General features: G+C 37.6%; 1 protein-coding gene across 5 annotated transcripts in view; it reads left to right on the forward strand.

The window, feature by feature from the left end:
- Window positions 1-18,632, forward strand: part of TTC21B (tetratricopeptide repeat domain 21B) — a 106,852-nt gene that overhangs the window by 32,772 nt on the left and 55,448 nt on the right. For all 5 annotated transcript variants that reach the window (XM_002712247.6, XM_017342903.4, XM_070070739.2 and 2 more), the window contains 7 exons: window positions 5,306-5,390; window positions 6,430-6,528; window positions 8,802-8,994; window positions 9,397-9,494; window positions 9,776-9,976; window positions 13,526-13,655; window positions 17,658-17,815. In XM_002712247.6, the coding sequence (XP_002712293.1) occupies window positions 5,306-5,390; window positions 6,430-6,528; window positions 8,802-8,994; window positions 9,397-9,494; window positions 9,776-9,976; window positions 13,526-13,655; window positions 17,658-17,815 (964 nt within the window). The remainder of the gene's footprint in view (window positions 1-5,305; window positions 5,391-6,429; window positions 6,529-8,801; window positions 8,995-9,396; window positions 9,495-9,775; window positions 9,977-13,525; window positions 13,656-17,657; window positions 17,816-18,632) is intronic.

Raw genomic sequence — 18,632 nt, forward strand, 5'->3', positions numbered from 1 at the left:
ATAAGAACCATATATCTTTCCAGTCATTCTTTCTGCCTTTTATTTAGTGATTCTGAAACCAAGCTTGTGCTTCAGGTTTACAGTTACATGAATTATAAATGGATTTTTAAAATTTTATTTATTTATTGGAGAGGCACAGACAGACATAGAACTTTTGCTCCCAATCTCTGATGAACTACCCACAATGGCCAGATTGAGGCTGAACTGAAGACAGGAGCTGGAAACTCCATCCAAGTCTCTCACATTGGCAGCGGCAACCCAATCACCTGAGCCATCACTGCTGCCTCCTAAAGTTTGCATTAGCAGGAAGCTGGAGTCAGGAGCTTGAGCCAGATATCTAACCCAGGCACGTTAATATAAGACACAGACATTTTAATCAGCATCTTAACCACTTGGCCAAAAGTCCACCCTATGAAAAGATTTCTGATTCCTTCAACTCTTGCAAAATACTCAGGAAACTGAGTCTAATTAAATAAAATTTTCAGCTCTGCCTTCTCATCAGTGGTGAGAAGGTACCCTATCAACTTTTCCTCCTAAATTTGACTGGTGCTATGGCATTTCCTTGGCATTTCTTCTTGCCTGTCAAGAGTAACTACTGTTTGCCTCATGCATTCTCTGGAAAAGAGCATTCTCATTGGAACAGATGACTGGAGACTTCACCAGAAGCCAGGAAGCTGATGGAGTAGTGCATAGTAGATTCCTGAGAATGAGGCAGTCACTTTAAAGTAGTTCCCAAAGCATGGTACAACCAATCTAAGTTCTGAAGTCTTCTAAGCAGCTGAAGAATGAAGGCTAGCGCTTTGAAATAACCCAGTAGTCATATCTGGAAAGGGAAAAGGTGGCTTTTAAAGGTTTTTCTGGGAAGATGTACGAACTTAAATGGTTAGAAATTTCTTGTAAATTGAAAAAGTACAATACTTTGTATTTCAGGCATGGAAAGCCAAGACACTCTGGCAAAAAAAAAAAAAAAAAAAAAAAAAAAAAAAAAAAAAAAACACCTAAATGAAAATGAAAGATCTCTGTGAGTGAGATCCCAGTGGAAAGAACAGGTCTTCAAAGAAGGAGGTACCTTTCTCTGAAGGAAGGAGAGAACCTCCACTTTGACTATGACCTTGTCTAAACAAGATAAGAGTCGGAGAACTCAAAAGGCTTCCATAGCCTTGGAAACTCATGACTGGAGCATAGGGAGATTACTGATGCCATAAACAGGAGTGTCAATTTGGAAAGTCAACAACAGGAGTCACTGTGCACTTACTCCTCATGTAGGATCTCTGTCCTTAATGTGCTATACATTGAGATTTAATGCTATAACGAGTACTCAAACAGTATATTTCACTTTGTGTTTCTATGGGGGGGCAAACTGTTGAAATCTTTACTTAATGTATACTAAACTGATCTTCTGTTAAAAAAAAAAAAGAGAGAAATTATCAATTCCCAACTTGACTCTCACTGGGATTAAACATGACAATAGGTCTGATCTGATTTCATCATCATTTAAAAAATCATCTATTTTTCACTTTATGTTTCTGTGTGGGAGCAAACTGTTGAAATCTTTACTTAATGTATGCTAAACTGATCTTCTGTATATAAAGAGAATCGAAAATGAATCTTGATGTGAATGGAAGGGGAGAGGGAGTGGGAAAGGGGAGGGTTGCGGGTGGGAGGGACGTTATGGGGGGGGAAGCCATTGTAATCCATAAGCCGTACTTTGGAAATTTATATTCATTAAATAAAAGTTAAAAAAAAAGTATATACTTTTGAAGAATTAGTCTAAGAAGCTAAGGAACATGTTAAGACTTTCTAAAAAATGCAAAAAAGCAATCAAAATGCAAGAAACATCTGGACTTCTCCCAGAAGCCCTTGAATACTTATTTTCCAGTTCTCTCAATGGCATCCTGAGCTGAGCATCTGGGAGCTGACCAAAGTCCTGTCAAGGAGCTCCCAGGGCAGTTGCAGTTCAAATATATTCAACGTTTCCAGAAGAAGGAGTCTTGAGGAAAAACTGCTCAACTCAGAGAAGAGCATCCCTAGTCCAAAATAATACAAAATCTGTTGTTGCCTGGAGGCACTGAACTGAACCCAAATGAAATATTAAATGTGGAAGAAGTAAAGTCTATTCTAGGAAACTGGCTTTCCCAAGAAGATGAAAATCCATGGGAGCCCAAGAAGCCACCCATGAGTAAAAGTCACAGGTTATACCAGGATTTATATTTGAGTCAGTAGCTGTAATACTTACCTCTGAGGGAACATATGGTAGAGATTGTCAGATGTGGGCAGTACTTCCCACAGAGCCTAAAGGAACATCAAAAGAGCCAGACTGAGGAGCTACAGAAACAGTATGAGATGGACCTGAATCTCTGGCTCAAGAGTTTGTGGCCTGAGCAGTGCGCTGTTCACAAGAGTCTACCTCTAATAAACAGAATATGAGCATGGCAAGGAAGCTTGAGCTCAAGTTCAGACGGGCAAATCTGCAGTCCCCATGGGCGAGGAAACTCCCAGATGGACTAGAAGAGGAGCCGAAGCTGCAGGCTGCAGGGGCAGATTTATCAGAGAACATTTGGATCAACTCTATCCCTCATAGGTTATCAGAAGAAGATGTGAAGGAATGGGATGAAGGCACTAACTCCTAAGACTAGCAGAAAGGATGAAAATGGAGATGTCTGAGGGCCCTGGCTCTAGCTCATCTTCCTCAGGGTATGCCTCTGAGTTAGACTCTGCCTGAGCTCTGCCCCTACCCTAAAAGGCTAGGAGAGAAGTTCCCAGCAAATAATCAGGGCATCCTTGTCAAGCAGAAAATTTTCATCCCTGCTCCCTTTTCACTTCCTTGCTTTTTCCCTTCCCTGCTTCCCTGTCTTTCTCAATCCACAGTAGGACAGGTTGGGAAGAAAAGAACTTGGAATAGTTATTGTCTTTATCAGATCCGTAAACCTGGGAGGAGGGGGACTTCCTTGGATAGTAAGTTTTAGTCAATATACCCCCCCCCCCCCCAGGAACTCTAGGCATCGGAGGCTCTTGGAATAAATAATGACGTGATTGGGCATTAGACAGAATATTCCTGATATAAGGAACATTGCTGTCTCTTGCTATGTATGTATATATGTATTTATTTTTTGCTTGCTTGCTTGCCAGAAGTGGTAGACAAACATTGATAACATAGTGACCATTACCTTCTCTCCAGAACTGTCCCTTGTGTCTTCTGCACTGAATTCTGGGGAGGGAAGGATATTTGATGGGAGCTAAGATAAGTGTCTTCTGAAACTCATCGGGTTCCTGATATCTCTCTCCCCACTCCCAGAAGTAAAGTTGGCCATTCCCATACCTGGGAGTAGAAAGAGTCATGTAGGCAGCAACACTGTATCATGTGTATTTGCTGTCTCTGTTTGTATTATGTATATTTAACTGTTTACTCTTATTGAAAACTCTTCCCTAATTTAGAAGAAGTGGTTATTAAAAATACTTATTTCATTTGAGTGAGCTCCGTGGTGTATAATCATTGCCTTGATCTTGATCACTGCTTGTCTGTGTAGCATTGGCATTTGTTTCACATCATTCCTGCTGCTCTGGGTGCAAGTGAATCTCACCTCTAGGACTCAATATAGATAGATGCACAGATACTAGACTAGAAAAATATAGACATAGGGGCTGACGCTGTGGCGTAGTGGGTAAAGCCGCTGCCTGCAGTGCTGGCATCCCACTTTCAATCCAGCTCTCCGCTATGGCCTGGGATAGCAGTAGAAGATGGCCCAAGTCCTTGGGCCCCTGCACCCACATGGAAGACCCGGGGGAAGCTCAAGAGTCAAGCTCCTGGCTTTGGATCAGCGCAGCTCCAGCCTTTGCAGCCAATCGGGTAGGGAACCAGTGGATGGAAGATCTCTCTCTCTCTCTCTCTCTCTCTCTCTGCCTCTCCTTCTCTCTGTGTAACTCTGACTTTCAAGTAAATAAAAATAAATCTTTAAAAAAATAGACATAAATAACATTGTACTGTTGGTGTGTCTGAATTCACCAGTGCCATATTGCTTTGTTTTGATTTACTGGTATTTTTCTAATGAATATTTGTATCACAGAAGCAGTTGTATCTTTTGTCTATGAGAACCATTGTTTTGAGAGTTTATTTTGTTCCTAGGCATTTCAGTCAATTATTATTGATAAACAGTTACAGAAACAATGGCAATATTTATCTTTTTAAAAATTCATATTTCTTTCTCTTTTTAACTATATTCATTGGGAATATCCAGACTAATGTAAAATAACAACACTGATTTGGTCTTGTCATGCTTCTGACTTTTAATCTAGTGTTTATAGGTCATGCAACTATGCAAATTCTGCTAACATGTACAATTAAAGCAAACTAAAGCATTTTAAAAAGAAACACAAATCTCAGCATGTGATAAGAAGCATCCATTCCTCCTGTTAGTATGGATAATCCAAGGTCTGTTGATCTCAACCAGGCTTGGCTGGGATTTTCTGCTTCAAATATCAGATCCAGTTGTGGTAGTCATGGCACCTCCTTGTAGTGGTCATCTCCAGGGGTATTTTTCATTCACTCAAGCCAAACAAACAAACAAACAAACAAAAAACTGGCAGCTACTTGGAAAAATTTTTCGCTTGGTGATTGGTAGCAGAGATTCAAGAAAACAAACAAAAATATGCAAAACCTCTGAAATTTAGGCTTGGCACACTGCCACTGCTGGTCATGTTCCATTGGCCAATATAAGGAAAATAACCAAGTCCCTCATCAAAGAGTGGTAAAGTACACTCCAGCCTTTACAGGAGGAGCTAAAAAAGTTAAATGGCAGAAGCACTTTCTCAGGGAAGTTTGAAAAACTTTATCAATAATTCAATGAACACTATTATCCATATTAAGAAACATAGTGTATGATCCTTTTTGTTCAGTTCCTTTTTAAAATGTCCTTGAGTAAGGTTGTGTAGGAATTTCAATAGCTTTTGTAGATTTCTTACTAAATTTATATTTTTTGTTTTGATTTTTGTTCTTATTATTAATAGAATATTTTCCTATATACTAATTTGTTTTTATTATCTAGGAATTATCTATCTCTCCATCCCTCTCTGTGTCTATCCCTCTGTCTTTGTAGTTCTGCCCTTCATAAAAAATCTCTAAAAAATAAATTCCTAAGACCTTTTTAAAATTTAAGTAAATAGGTTGTCAATTTTCATGATGCAGGAGTCATTTACTAATTAAATTTATTTATTTGAACAGTAGAATAGTTAGACCAGCAAACGAAGTTCTTGAATAAAAGAAAATATCAAAGTTGATTTCAACATAAACTGGAATGTTTTCCTGCAGGCTACTGATCCAAGATAGTCAAAATGTGGATGCGTTAAGAATGCTGGCTCTTTACTACTTGTGTAGAGAAGGGGATATAGAGAAGGTAAGTTGTATGATTTATGTTACCTGTACAACCTGTACACACAAGTGTGTACATGCAGGCAGTCATACAGTAGAGCCTTGAAGCTTTTACTTGACTGCTAGGAATACATCTTAATGAAGAGGTTAGCTTCTTACATCAACTAGTAAAGCAGAAACCTAATATCATTAAAATTACACTTGAAAATCTCTTAAATCATTAATTATACTTTGTGTATCTTTCTGTATAAAATTTTTGTGATAGTACCTGAGATCAGTGTAACTTGCAATACTGGATATGAAAAAGTATCATTCATAGTATTTTTACAATGAATTGAATTTGCAGAAATTATGTGAACTTAGGGTAAAATCTCATTGTACTTTATAAAAAGGTACATCTATTTCAATGGTAGTGAACATCTTAACTGTATACTGGATTATGAGAGCCAAAATCCAGCCTGAAGCAAATAGCACTGTTAACAAGTAGCTGGTTAACATTGTGTTTAGTGTTTAAATTTGTTGATGTAACAGTGCCTAATAAGAAGTCAGTAAACAGTAAAAGAATCTTAGTTGGAGTAAATATTCAGTACATTTTAAGAATCTAATTACATTGAAATTACTTGTATTAAGTACCTTAATGATTTTTTCATTATAGAAAATATTTTAAATTTAAGTCAGTCTGTTTAGGCAGTTCAATTGCTAATCTCATATAATAGTATTTGTAAATATGTTATAATTCATATCTCATTTGCATCATGAATTACTTACTGGGGAGGAAGCCTGGCAAGTACAGCCAAATGAATATTATATGTATCTTTACCCACGCAAAGGTTTTCATTCATAACATGCATGAAACATGCTAAAATGCAAGAATTTTTTTTAACTTTGGGATTTTTAAAGTAACTTTTAATATGCCTTACAATGTAAGAATCCATTGGCAGAGAAGAATTTTCAAAGCCAGAGTTTTTTTAAAATATTAAGATATACTGTTAGTGTATATGTGCATGTATTATGTTCTTTTTTCTTTGTATAATTTAAAATTAATAATGATTATTTTTGTTTAGGCTACCAGCAAGCTGGAAAACTTGGGAAATGCACTGGATACCATGGAACCACTGAATGCTCACCTTTTTTATAAAATTACCATAGCCTTCAGCAGAACTGTAAGACTGCTTTCTATGAACCAGAGTCCTACAACCTGTAATAGAAAACATATAATAAATCAGAGGGCTGAGGCACTGAAGAGCATATAACTAGAGTGAAAATATGATATACATCTAAATACGTGGTACCTTATTGAGAAAGGCAGTTCAGAGATGATATGGTTTCCAGCTGTCAGCGGCCATTAGGAAGACTTCATGTAGGAAGTGGTACCTGTTAGGCATTGAAGGGTAGGGAAATGTCTTCAAGGAAAAAGAAATAGAAAATTATTTATTTTAATCAAAGCATAGGATTTATGACTGGAGTTGTTCTTTGCTTTTGCTTTATAAAACTATTTGAACAAAAGAAATTTTAAAATAAGTAATAGACTACTTTAGTGGGGGAAATGATTGGTATCAAACTTTTATTGTAAGCTTCCAGTAAAAGGAAGATGGTCAGAAATGGAATAGAAAAACACAGCAGAATCTTAAAACCAATATAATGAATGACAGGATTGAAAAATTATACTAGCAAAAAAAAAGAGAAAAGTTTCACATAAACAAAATGGCAAACAAAGTTGAAAGAAAGCAATCAAAGACACTAATTGTTAAAAGACATAAACTGAATCTACTTATTTAAAAACAAAGATTGTCATATTGGGCGAAATATCGAGGAAGAAAAATCACTACTATTATAAACGTTGAAATTCAGAAGGGTATTTAGGGACTGGTGCTGTGGCATAGTAGGTTAAAGCCTCCACCTGCAGCACCAGCATCCTGTGTTGGCACTGGGACTAGTCCTGGCTGCTCTACTTCCAATCCAGTTCACTACTAATAGCCTGAGAAAGAAGTGGAGGATGGCCCACATGCTTGGGCCCCTGCACCTAGGCAGGAGACCTGGAAGAAGCTCCTGGCTCCTGGCTTTGAATAAGCCCGGCTCCAGCCATTGTGGCCATTTGGAGAGTGAACCAGAGGATGGAATACCTTTCTCTCTGTTTCTTCCCCTCTCTGTAACTTTGCCTCTCAAATAAATCAATCAAATCTTTTAAAAAATAGTATTTTAAGGTAAATTTAAACTATTGTCAGGAACATTATTTTGATTAGTTTCTAATAATCTTACAGAAATTCTTTAAATTTGTTCAAACATTTGTAAAAGTATTTTTCTCTGAAAAGTTGTTCTTTTCAAAAATTAAACACTTATTCCAACAACATTGTCATTTCTTGAAATTTTTGATGTTGTTTCCAAGGAGATTCTAAGATATCTTTTAAAATACCCTCACTGGTAGCAAAAATCTTTAGGGGGAAAACAGACCCTACTGTTAGATTTTTGTTTTTGTTTCTAAAGATTTATTGTATTTATTTGAAAGGCTGAGTAATAGAGAGAGAGAGATAGACAGAGTTCTTCCATCCACTGGTTTACTCACCAAATAGCTGAAACAGCCAAGTATGGACCAGGCTGAAGCTGGAAGCCAGGAACTTCATCCTGGTCTCCTACATGAGTGGCAGGACCTCAAGCACTTGGACCATCTTCTGCTACCTTCTCAGCTGCATTTGCAGGAAGCTGGATTGGAATTGGAGTAGCTAGGACTCAAATTGATAATCCAGTATGGGATGCTGTCATTGTAAGTGGCAGCATAACCCACTGTACCAGTATTCTAGTCCCAGCCCTAGCTTTTGATTAATATACATATATATCCTTAAAATCATGGTTTTCTTCTCTAATTTGTAAAACAATCAAGAAAGAATTTGAAAAAGGAGTGCATAAAATATTTCTGGAACATCATTCAAAAAAGTAATTTTCAAGATATCTTTTTTTTTAAACTTAGTTTATTTGAAAGGCAACATTAGAGAGAGGGGGGCAGTGACAAAGAAATTCCATCTGCTGATTCACTCCCCAAATGGCTACAATGGCTGGAGCTGAGTCAGGCCTAAGCCAGTAGCCAGACTCCTTCCTGGTCTCCCACATGGATGCAGAGACCCATGCACTTGGGCCATCCTCTGCTGTTTTCCCAGGCATCTTAGCAGGGAACTGGATCACTAGTGGAGCATCCAGGATTTGAACCAGCGCCCACAACACTTGCCCCCAAGATACCTGTTTGATAAAAGCACTATTCTTTAGGACATATCAATTTAGATACAGTATAAACTTCTTAATGAATCATCTAGTTAATGTTTTACTTTTCTATAAATTTTACACTTTTATTCCTTTTTGTTCAGTATTGTGAAGTAGAAGGTATATTTAGGAAAAAATGGAAGTGTTTGCTTTCTACTTTAACTTGATTTTTTTTTCTTTTTAGTGTGGACGTAGTCAACCCATTCTTCAGAAAACTCAGACATTACTAGAAAGGGCTTTCAGATTAAACCCTCAGCAATCAAAGTTTGCTGCCGAACTTGGATACCAAATGATCTTACAAGGAAAAGTTAAAGAGGCATCAAAGTGGTATAAGACAGCCATAACGCTTGACGAAACTAGTGTCCCTGCACTGACTGGTATGGTGTTTCTATAAATGTTCTTAATGTAAACTCAAGTTATGATTGCTTCAAATGTTTGTCATTAAAGAAAAAAGCATATTTATGGATTTCAAAAATTAAACCCCACAACAGAATAAAAGCATGTATCTTTAAAATGATTTATTTCATAAACATCTTGAGATGATACATTTTTATTACAATAGCTCTTATAAATTACAAATTCTATAGTAAATCATCCTATGTAGCCCCAAAGCTGTCCATTTTCTTTGCTTTCACTCTGTTTTTTGTTTTATATTTTTCTAATCTGAAACTTTAATGTATTATAGTGGAGGAAACAGCTATCTTATTAATGTTCATGTTTGGAGTGTACGTGACTGAATTGGGGTAAGCTTTAACTATTTTTGTCCTATTTTGTTTTAGGATGTATCCGATGTCAATTAATAGAAGGAGAATTGGAGGATGCAGATCAGCAGCTAGAATTCCTGAGTGAAATTCAGCAGTCCATTGAAAAATCTGCGGTATAGTATTTTCTTTTATCAGTTCATAGATCCTAGCTATTATTTATAAAATATGGCATTTGAATTGATTTTCTTTGAAGGACAAGCGTACACTGGTTATACCGTGTGATTGCAGTTATTAAGCCACATATAGTATATCTGTACAAGTCCATCTAACTTAATACTTAAGTTTGTACAAATAGTTGCAGGTAAATAGCACTTGATGTACATTTAAAGTCTAAATAAAAATAAATGGCTTTGTAATTGAATGGAATAATTTCTGAAAATGACTTATTTTCCAGGAATTAACCTATTTACATGCAGTTCTTGCAATGAAGAAAAATAAACGCCAAGAAGAGGTTATAGATTTGTTAAATGATGTCCTAGACACTCATTTGTCACACTTAGAAGATCTACCTCTTGGCATACAGTATTTTGAGAAGCTAAATCCTGATTTCTTGCTAGAAATTATTACAGAATATCTGAATTTCTGTCCAATGCAGGTAAGCAATTCTAGGACTTACTTTTAAGGATGCATTTATGATTTTTTTCAGAAAGTACTAGTAAGTTATCTTTAACATGTTAGACTGTATTGACATGTAATGGTAATTTTGTTATCTCTTATTTGAGATAGTTTTTAATCAGAGTATTTATAGTATTGATTGCTATATAATATAAGAATTGGGTTGTAAATACTTATTTGTAATTCTTAAAATCATTAGTTTAGAAGAACTATTAATTTTTTATTCTACTCTGAAACGTCACCATCAAGTGCCCATCCAATCTTTGGACATACTCAGAAATGAAGTTCTTAGTATGTAACTATAATTATTAGACTAGATGTCCTATGTTAAGTCAAACTCTGTGTTAAGAAAAAGGAGGGGATGCTCTTTGCTGGTCCTTCTGCTCCCTGGAACGACAGCAAGTCCAGTTCCTTAGTCAGCAAGGAACATTTCTCATTTCTAAAATAGATCTTCAGATTTTGGAAATTCATTTTCATGTTTACCTGAACAATTGCATGTTTGGAACAACTTATTTTTTAAGCATTTATTTATTTATTTGAAAGGCACAGTGTGTGTGTGTGTGTGTGTGTGTGTGTGTGAGAGAGAGAGAGAGAGAGAGAGAGAGAGAGAGAGAGAGAGAGAGAGAGAGAGAGAAACAGATCAATCTTTCCATTCACTTGTTCTCTTCCCAAGTGGCTACAATAGCTGGGGCTAGGCAGCTGGGGCTAGGCAAGGCTGATTACATCCTGGTTTCTCACATGGGTGGCCAGGTCAAAGGGCCATCATCCTCTGCAGAAAAACTGAATCAGCAGAAAACTGGATCGGAATCAGGGTAGCCGGGACTCAAGTCAGCACTCTGATAGTGGAGTCGAGCATCACAGTCAGTGTTTTAACCGCATTGTTAGCCTAGTGCTGGCACCACTGAGCTCACTTTTCAACACAGGGGAGTCAGCAGGGGCACAAGAGATCATTCATTACCAAAAGCTAAGTTCTCAGCATTCTCCCTGCTCTACAGCCTCAGTGATTGCATTAACAGCGAAATGACCTTCCCTTAGGGAACTCACCCTGATTTTATTACCATATCCTTTTCCAGGTTTTCATAACTTTGTTGACTCCTCGAAGAATCATACCTAGGAGTGATCTCAGTCTCTCAGTCATGATCCATTTTCAGTTATTTGGAGACTGGAATGCATTTTTTCAGTATTAATTCAGTATTCAGGAGTCATTCTACATAGGTTTCTAGAGTACCCTGCACTCCGCTTAGAGTTGAGGAAATGACTTGTGGGAGACAAGCAACAACCCTTGCCCCAAGGCATGTATTCCAGCAAGAGGAATCAGATAATGTAATGGGGTTAATTATGTCATATATCACAGAGGAGAAAAGAAAAGAGTTGAGCAAGGTAGAAGCAGTGGTGATTTTAGATAAGGTGGTCAGGAAGACCTTATTAAGAAAGTGACATTGAAGGAAGACTTGAAGGGTTATCTAAAAATAGGATGTTTCAGACAAAGGGAGCATTTGTTACAGAAGTTAAAAGAGATACAAGGAAAGAAGTAGGGCACATATGGAGGAAGGTAGAGGAGCATGGTCAGAGATGAAGTCCACACAAGAGACCAGACCAGGAAGGGCCCTGGCCATTGCTCTTACATCTGCTGGCTTTAATTTGGTGCCAGCATGATCCAGCAGTTTAAAGGATTTCTCTGGCAGCAGGACTGAGAATAAATTTTAGGTGGAACAAAAAATTAATGTCTGAAGAGGTAGTTGAGTCTCCAGTCCGACTAGACATCATATTTTTTCCTCTAATAAAATCTTTGTCTGTGATAGAACCTAAGCAGCATTTACACTGCTGTTTTTATGAGGAAAGTACCAGAAAGGCAGAATTGTCTCCCAACTTCCTTGTCCCTTTTAGATAGAGTTTTGTTTTGAATTTTAATCAGATGTGTGTTGTCTTAAGTGTTGTCTGTGTGCTTCTGTTTTTTTCTGGGATTGCATCTGAAAGTAAAGTTAAAGTGGTGACTGGTCTTGGTAATTCTTAGCGAACAGCAAGGAACTTTCTCAGCATATCATTTATACTTTGCCTATTTTTGGTTATGCTGGAAAAACACATATCTAAAGATTTTACTGTAACATTGTGCAAAGAAATATAAAATCCTGACTTTCAAGACACTTAGTCCTAAAAAAGAAGCAAAACTTATTATGACGAAGAGATAGCATATAATGCTGAATTTTACTATATCGATTGTAAGTGCTGCAGAGATTGAAAGAAGCTGAAGTATTCTAAGCTACAGTAGTCATATTTTGAGTATGTTTTTGGGTACACGTGTTTTTATGTCTCAAAATAGATACGGAGATGTGGCAATTTCTTGCCATCGACAGTGGCTCCTTGCAGAAGTGATTTTCTGTAAGAGGATACAGTCTGATTAAGAATCTGTATGTGGAGGCAGGCTTGTGGTGCAGCAGGTTAAGCCACCACCTGGAACTCCTGCACCCCACATCGTAGTGTCAGTTCAAATCCTTGCTGCCCCTCTTCTGATCTGTCTTCCTGCTAATGCTCCTTGGAAAGCATGATGACTCAGTAATTGAGTTCCTGGCAACAGGAAATCCAAATGAAATTCCAGATTCCTGGCTTCAGCCTGGCCCAACTCTGGTTGTTGCCAGAATTTTGGGACTGAACCAATGAACCAGTTTTTGAAAGCAGATAGAAGAGATTCTCTCTTTATCCTTCTCCCTCTCCCTCTGTATGTGTCAGGTGAAGTTGGGGGGATAGAGAGGATCATCCTTCATATAAGGGATGCAGCATCCACAAGGCCAAACAAAGGGGATGAACATGTGCTATTTAAATCCTAATATCCGGATGACCTTTGAAAAAAAGTTGGTTGGGTAGACAGCTATTATAAAAATATGAAAAATTGAAGGCTTGAGCCATATTCTAGTACTGTTTTAGTTAGTTAACAGAGGTAGAGAAATGTTTGAAGGTATACAATAGGCCAGATAGAAAAGTGGGGGAAATGTGAAAGTATGAGACATTTAGTGTAGTACATGTTTTTGTTCTACCTTCTGATTTCTACTAGAAAATAAATCTAAAATCTTTAAAGGCTGACTTTATAGGTGCTCTGGGGAGTAGTTAAAATAACTGAATTTAGTAAATCACAGGAAAGTCTAGAATTTGAGCACCAATTGCTTTGACTATCAATTCCAGCAAGAAATTCTACTTCTCAGTGATCTTTCCTGTGAACAGATAAGTTATTTTAATAAAGTTTTTTGAAGAGAGAGGTTCTTTTTATGTTATCAAGCCAGTAATTGTGTAACAGTTTCATAATAAAATTGCTGAAGGAAAACCATTATTTGCCTAGTCTGACCACACATCGGAGGGAAACAACTTAGTTGGTACTTGTCTGGTCATGGTAAAGGAACTGTGAAATAAATGTAATAGGGGACAAACTGAGCAAAATAGGTACTTTCACTAGTCAAACTAAAGTTAGCATATGTTTATTTTTAGCAAAATACTGTTGCAAAGCTTAGAAAGTGATGCACTGATTTCTTTTGTTTAGCCTGCAAGTCCTGGGCAACCTCTTTCTCCACTTCTCAGACGTTTTACCTCAGTCTTGGAGACTATCGTAAGAACTGTGCCAGGTCTTCTGCAGGCTGTCTTCTTAATAGCAAAAGTGAAGTACTTGTCAGGTAGAGTATCCCTTCGAAGCTTAAAATGACCTTTTTCTTCTGATGCTGGTAAAAACGTGTGTAAATAAATTAAGCATGCCACACAATTGGAGACTAATCCATGTATTTTATATGTTCATAGATTAGTACTCTTAATCAAACATAACATTACATAATTTAGGATTGGATTCTTTGAAAATTACCATAAACTTTTGTGATACAAGTCAATTCCTGGGAAAACATAGCTGTACCCCATGAAGTTGGGGTGGAGAGGGGGCAGGGGACATCTGTCAGATGGGACTGGGGAGAAGCAATAAGAATTGCTGACTTTAATCTGTAGTTGCCACTTAGTGTGATAACCAAAGATAATGTGGCCAGACCTCAGCCTATTAATTCCTGCTTAGTTTGTGTGAATAGTATTTTATAGCCAAAGGGGAACAAATAGTTTTTAGAACATAGACAAATGAATGACTACACATAAAAAAAATAGACCCTCACATTAGGATTGTCCACACATACCTTGCCAGCAGAATGCTATTCAAAGTAATTAGTCCTTATATAATGGAGAGAGGTAAGAGATCACCTTTACTGCTGTTTTGGACTTCTGTTTTAATTGTTAAGAAAAACATCTCAAAAGTTTTTCCACCTCTAAAATTCTCTAATTTTTTTCCAAAGAAACCTTTTATTTAAGGAATACAAACTTCATGCGTTTCATAAGTACAACTTTAGGAATATTCTTCCCACCATACCGCTGTCCCACCCACACTCCCACCCCTACCTCCTCCTCCCTCTCTCATTCCCAGTCCCATTCTCCACTAAGTTCCATTTTCAATTAACTTTATAAACAGAAGACCAACTCTATACTAAGTAAAGAGTTCACCAGTTTGCACAGGGGATAAAAAAAAAAAAAAAAAAAAAAAAAAAAACCTGTTCCTCCACAGTCAAGACAAAGTCCTTGCATCTCCAAATTAATTTCACTTTTTTTTTTAAGAAACTAACTTTAAAAAAGCCCCAAGAATGATACATCTTTTGCTAGCACTTAGATAAAATTCTTTATTTTTAAGAAGTGATTCTGTTAATACCTTCTGACTTGAGTTCTACTATTTTTAAAAAATGTTATTGGGGCCAACATTGTGGCATTTGTTTGAAAGGCAGAACAATAGAGTGAGCAGGGGCAAGAGAGAGAGAGATTCCATCTGCTGGCCAGAACAAAGCCAGGAGCCAGGAACTTCATCCTGGTCTCCAACATGGGTGGTAGGTGCCCAAGTACTTGTTATCTTTTGCTACTTTCCTAGGCATATTAGCAGGAATGTTAGATTGGAATGGGGGGGGGGGGGGAGGACGGTGTGCAGCCTGAACTAAAACAGGCACTCTAATATAGGATACTGGCTTCACAAGCGGGACATTAACCTACTGCTCCACACTCCCTTTTCTACTGTTAAGCCATGTAATATTCTTCCTTTCTTCCAAATTGGGGTTGGTATCAGCTATGAGATGATTCTGAAATTAATTCATTAAATATTGTATTTTCTGAAAGTGTTATAGATATCTATATATATGCAATCTAGTGATACTTGCCAGAATTTCTGGGGCTGAACATTTCATACATTATTCCTATTTTCAAAAACAGCAGCCTTAAATCATTGGAACTAATACTCACATGTGTGTAATTAATAGTGTTCTTGTTACAGTACCAGCAGCAATGACTTCTAACATCAACAAGCTGGAATTGGGCTGAACATCACAGTTAAAGTCATGGCCCTACATTAAACCACCCTCATTTTTAGACACCAGCCACAAGTGTGGGGTTCCCAGGATGCCTGTACTTGTCACTAGCTGGCTACAAATATGGGGGTTTCTACAACCCCCTCATGCTTAACAATTTATTAGGATGACAGAGAACTCAAGACAGCACTAGACATATAGTTTTATTACTGCAATAGGATGGGCACCAGCTCAAACTAGCAAGAGGAAGACATGCATGGATCAAGGTCTGGGTAATTCTCAAATGTGAAACTTTTATTGTCTCCTCTCCGTGCAGTCAGGATAAGTCACCTTCCTGAAACATCAGACATGTGACAGTTGTAGATCATTACCAACCAGGGAAGCTCACCCTATGCTTGGTTTCTAGAGTTTTTAATTGGGATTTCATTAAATAAACATGGACTAAATCATTGGCCACATGATTGAACGCATTCATCAGTCCCACCCTGGCTGATAATATGTAGCTCAGAACCCAAGCTTCTAATCATATGGTTGGTTTTCCTGGCATAGTCAGCTGCCATTCTGAATTATATCCTTAGCATAAACTGTTTAAGGAGGCCTACCACGAGCTTCCTCATTATCATAAATTATCAAGGCTCACCACAAATAACAGAAACACTCTTGTGGCCTTGTATTGCTAACCCCACATATCCTTCCCCTTGCTCTTAAAAGAAACTTGAGATTCTGATCCTAATTATTCTGTACAGTCTTCATTCAGTCTGTTTATTGCAAATTCTAATTATTTTTCTGTATGCTTTTGTCCTTAGTAGTAATCTTTTTTCTTCAAGTTATCTCATTAAATCTTTCTCTTTCTAAAAGAATTTTCACTCAAATTTGTCCTGCATAGCATTTTTATTTATTTTTGCCTGGCCTACATTGCATTAAAAATAATTTGCTATTAATTCTACTTGATGGCTGACTGGTAAACTTTGAAACTATCTTTGGTAAGCTGTTGTCCATCAGTCCTCTATCTCTGAAAACAGCACTCTACTTCAATGGATTTCTGTTACCAGTAGCTTGAACCTCTGGGAGCTTGGATGCCCTAATGATAGTTTATTTTGTCTGTTGTGGCATCAGATAAGGTTGAGGACCATAATTGAATAACAAATAATTTAGAATATCTTCTTCTCCCAATCTCTTAGCAAGGTTGAATGGAGAACTGACCTGCTTATACCTATTTAAGACCAGCTTGTCAGGGGCAAGTGTTGGGTAAAGCCACTGCTTGAGTCTGTGCTGTTTTTATCTAAAGAGACTCTTTCTCCTCTCTGCTGGCCCGAGATCAATCCTTCCATTCCTATCATGTTAATCATTTCTTTCCATCTTAAGACTCCCAAATACGGAGCCAGTGTTTTCTAAAACTTTGGATATTTTGATTGGTATTTAATGGTATTTTAAACTTGTAACATACATTTCTGAATTTTTGGAATATATTCTTAGGCTTTTTTGTGATTATAGTAATAAAATTTCTGGCAAGAATGATTATTAGGCCAGCGCCGCGGCTCAATAGGCTAATCCTCTGCCTTGTGGCGCCGGCACACCGGGTTCTAGTCCCGGTCGGGGCGCCGGATTCTGTCCCGGTTGCCCCTCTTCCAGGCCAGCTCTCTGCTGTGGCCAGGGAGTGCAGTGGAGGATGGCCCAAGTCTTTGGGCCCTGCACCCCATGGGAGACCAGGAGAAGAACCTGGCTCCTGGCTTTGGATCAGCGTGGTGCACCGGCCGCAGCACACTGGCCACGGTGGCCATTGGAGGGTGAACCAATGGCAAAGGAAGACCTTTCTCTCTGTCTCTCTCTCTCACTGTCCACTCTGCCTGTCAAAAAATAAATAAAAATAAAAATAAAAAAAGAATGATTATTAGACTATGAGTATATCCTCTGTGTTAATAAAAGTGACACTATTGGATTGTATGTTTTGCATAACCTACATTAATGAAATTGTAAATTGAAATGTTTTTACAAAGAACATAAATAAATGTGCATTTATAGGTCTCCCACTAACACTGGTGCTGAGCTCTCATCACTTCACATTTCCTCTAATGTCTCCATTAAGGTCAAGAGCTGGCCTGACTTCTGGGTCTATTCTTTCATGTGGACCAGAAGGAAGCTAACCAGTAAGGGTAGAAATTAAGCCATGGCCTTGTAAGCAGAGGACTTTAAACACTAGCTCTATCCTTAAACTAAATACCCTCCTCACTCTTCTCTCTCTGATATTCATGTCTTAACTGTCTGAGGTATGACAGTGCATTGTTTCCTTCACTTTAGGTGATATTGAAGCAGCTTATAATAACCTGCAGCGTTGCCTGGAACACAGTCCCTCTTATGCAGATGCTCATCTCCTGATGGCACAGGTCTATTTGTCTCAAGAAAAATACAAATTGTGTTCTCAGTCTCTTGAACTTTGTCTGAGCTATGATTTCAAGGTAAGTATTCCAGACTCTAATGGATAGGACTTAATACCCTCATTTTTGAATCATTAATGAATGTTTATATACTCAACTATTTTATATTTTATAGCCTATACTGCATTTCTGACAAATATATATAAAAAAATTTACAAGTTTTTTCTAAAAATTACATTCACAAGCAGTAGGAGAAAAAAATAGAAGCAACTCTGGTGTAATTAAAAAAACTATCTGAACTTAGTGACAGAAGACCTGAAGTTAATGTTTGATCTTTCCACTTTAGTTTTCTTTTCTATAAAACTGATTTTATAATAATTTATTGTTCTGTGTAATAATGAATGTATGTAAAAATAACAAAACTGTAAAGCATTGTCATTTTTTTAAGATTTATTTATTTGAGAGGTAGAGTTACAGAGGGAGGGAAGGACAGAGAAAAAGATCTTCCATTCACTGGTTCGCTCCCCAAATGGCCACAACAGCCAGAGCTGGGCCAATCCAAAGCCAGGAGCCAGGGGCTTCTTCTGGGTCTCCCACAAGGGTGCAGGGTCCCAAGCACTTGGGCCATCTTCCACTGCTTTCCTAGGCCATCAGCAGGGAACTGGATCAGAATTGGAGCAACTGGGACTCAAACCACTCAAACAGATGCCCATATGGTATGCTGGCATTGCAGGCAGCGGCTTAACCTACTGAATTACAATACTGGCCCCAAGGTCAGATATTTTTGGTGTAGGGATGAAACATTTTTACTAATTATTTGTTTCTTGGAACTTTGTTTTTAATAAGTTTGTAGATTCAGTCATTTTGAGAATGACTACTCTGTTTCATCCAAGAGGTT

Source organism: Oryctolagus cuniculus, chromosome 3 (genome assembly GCF_051225735.1).
Source record: "Oryctolagus cuniculus isolate XC-2025 breed Fujian yellow rabbit chromosome 3, ASM5122573v1, whole genome shotgun sequence".
NCBI lineage: Eukaryota > Metazoa > Chordata > Mammalia > Lagomorpha > Leporidae > Oryctolagus > Oryctolagus cuniculus.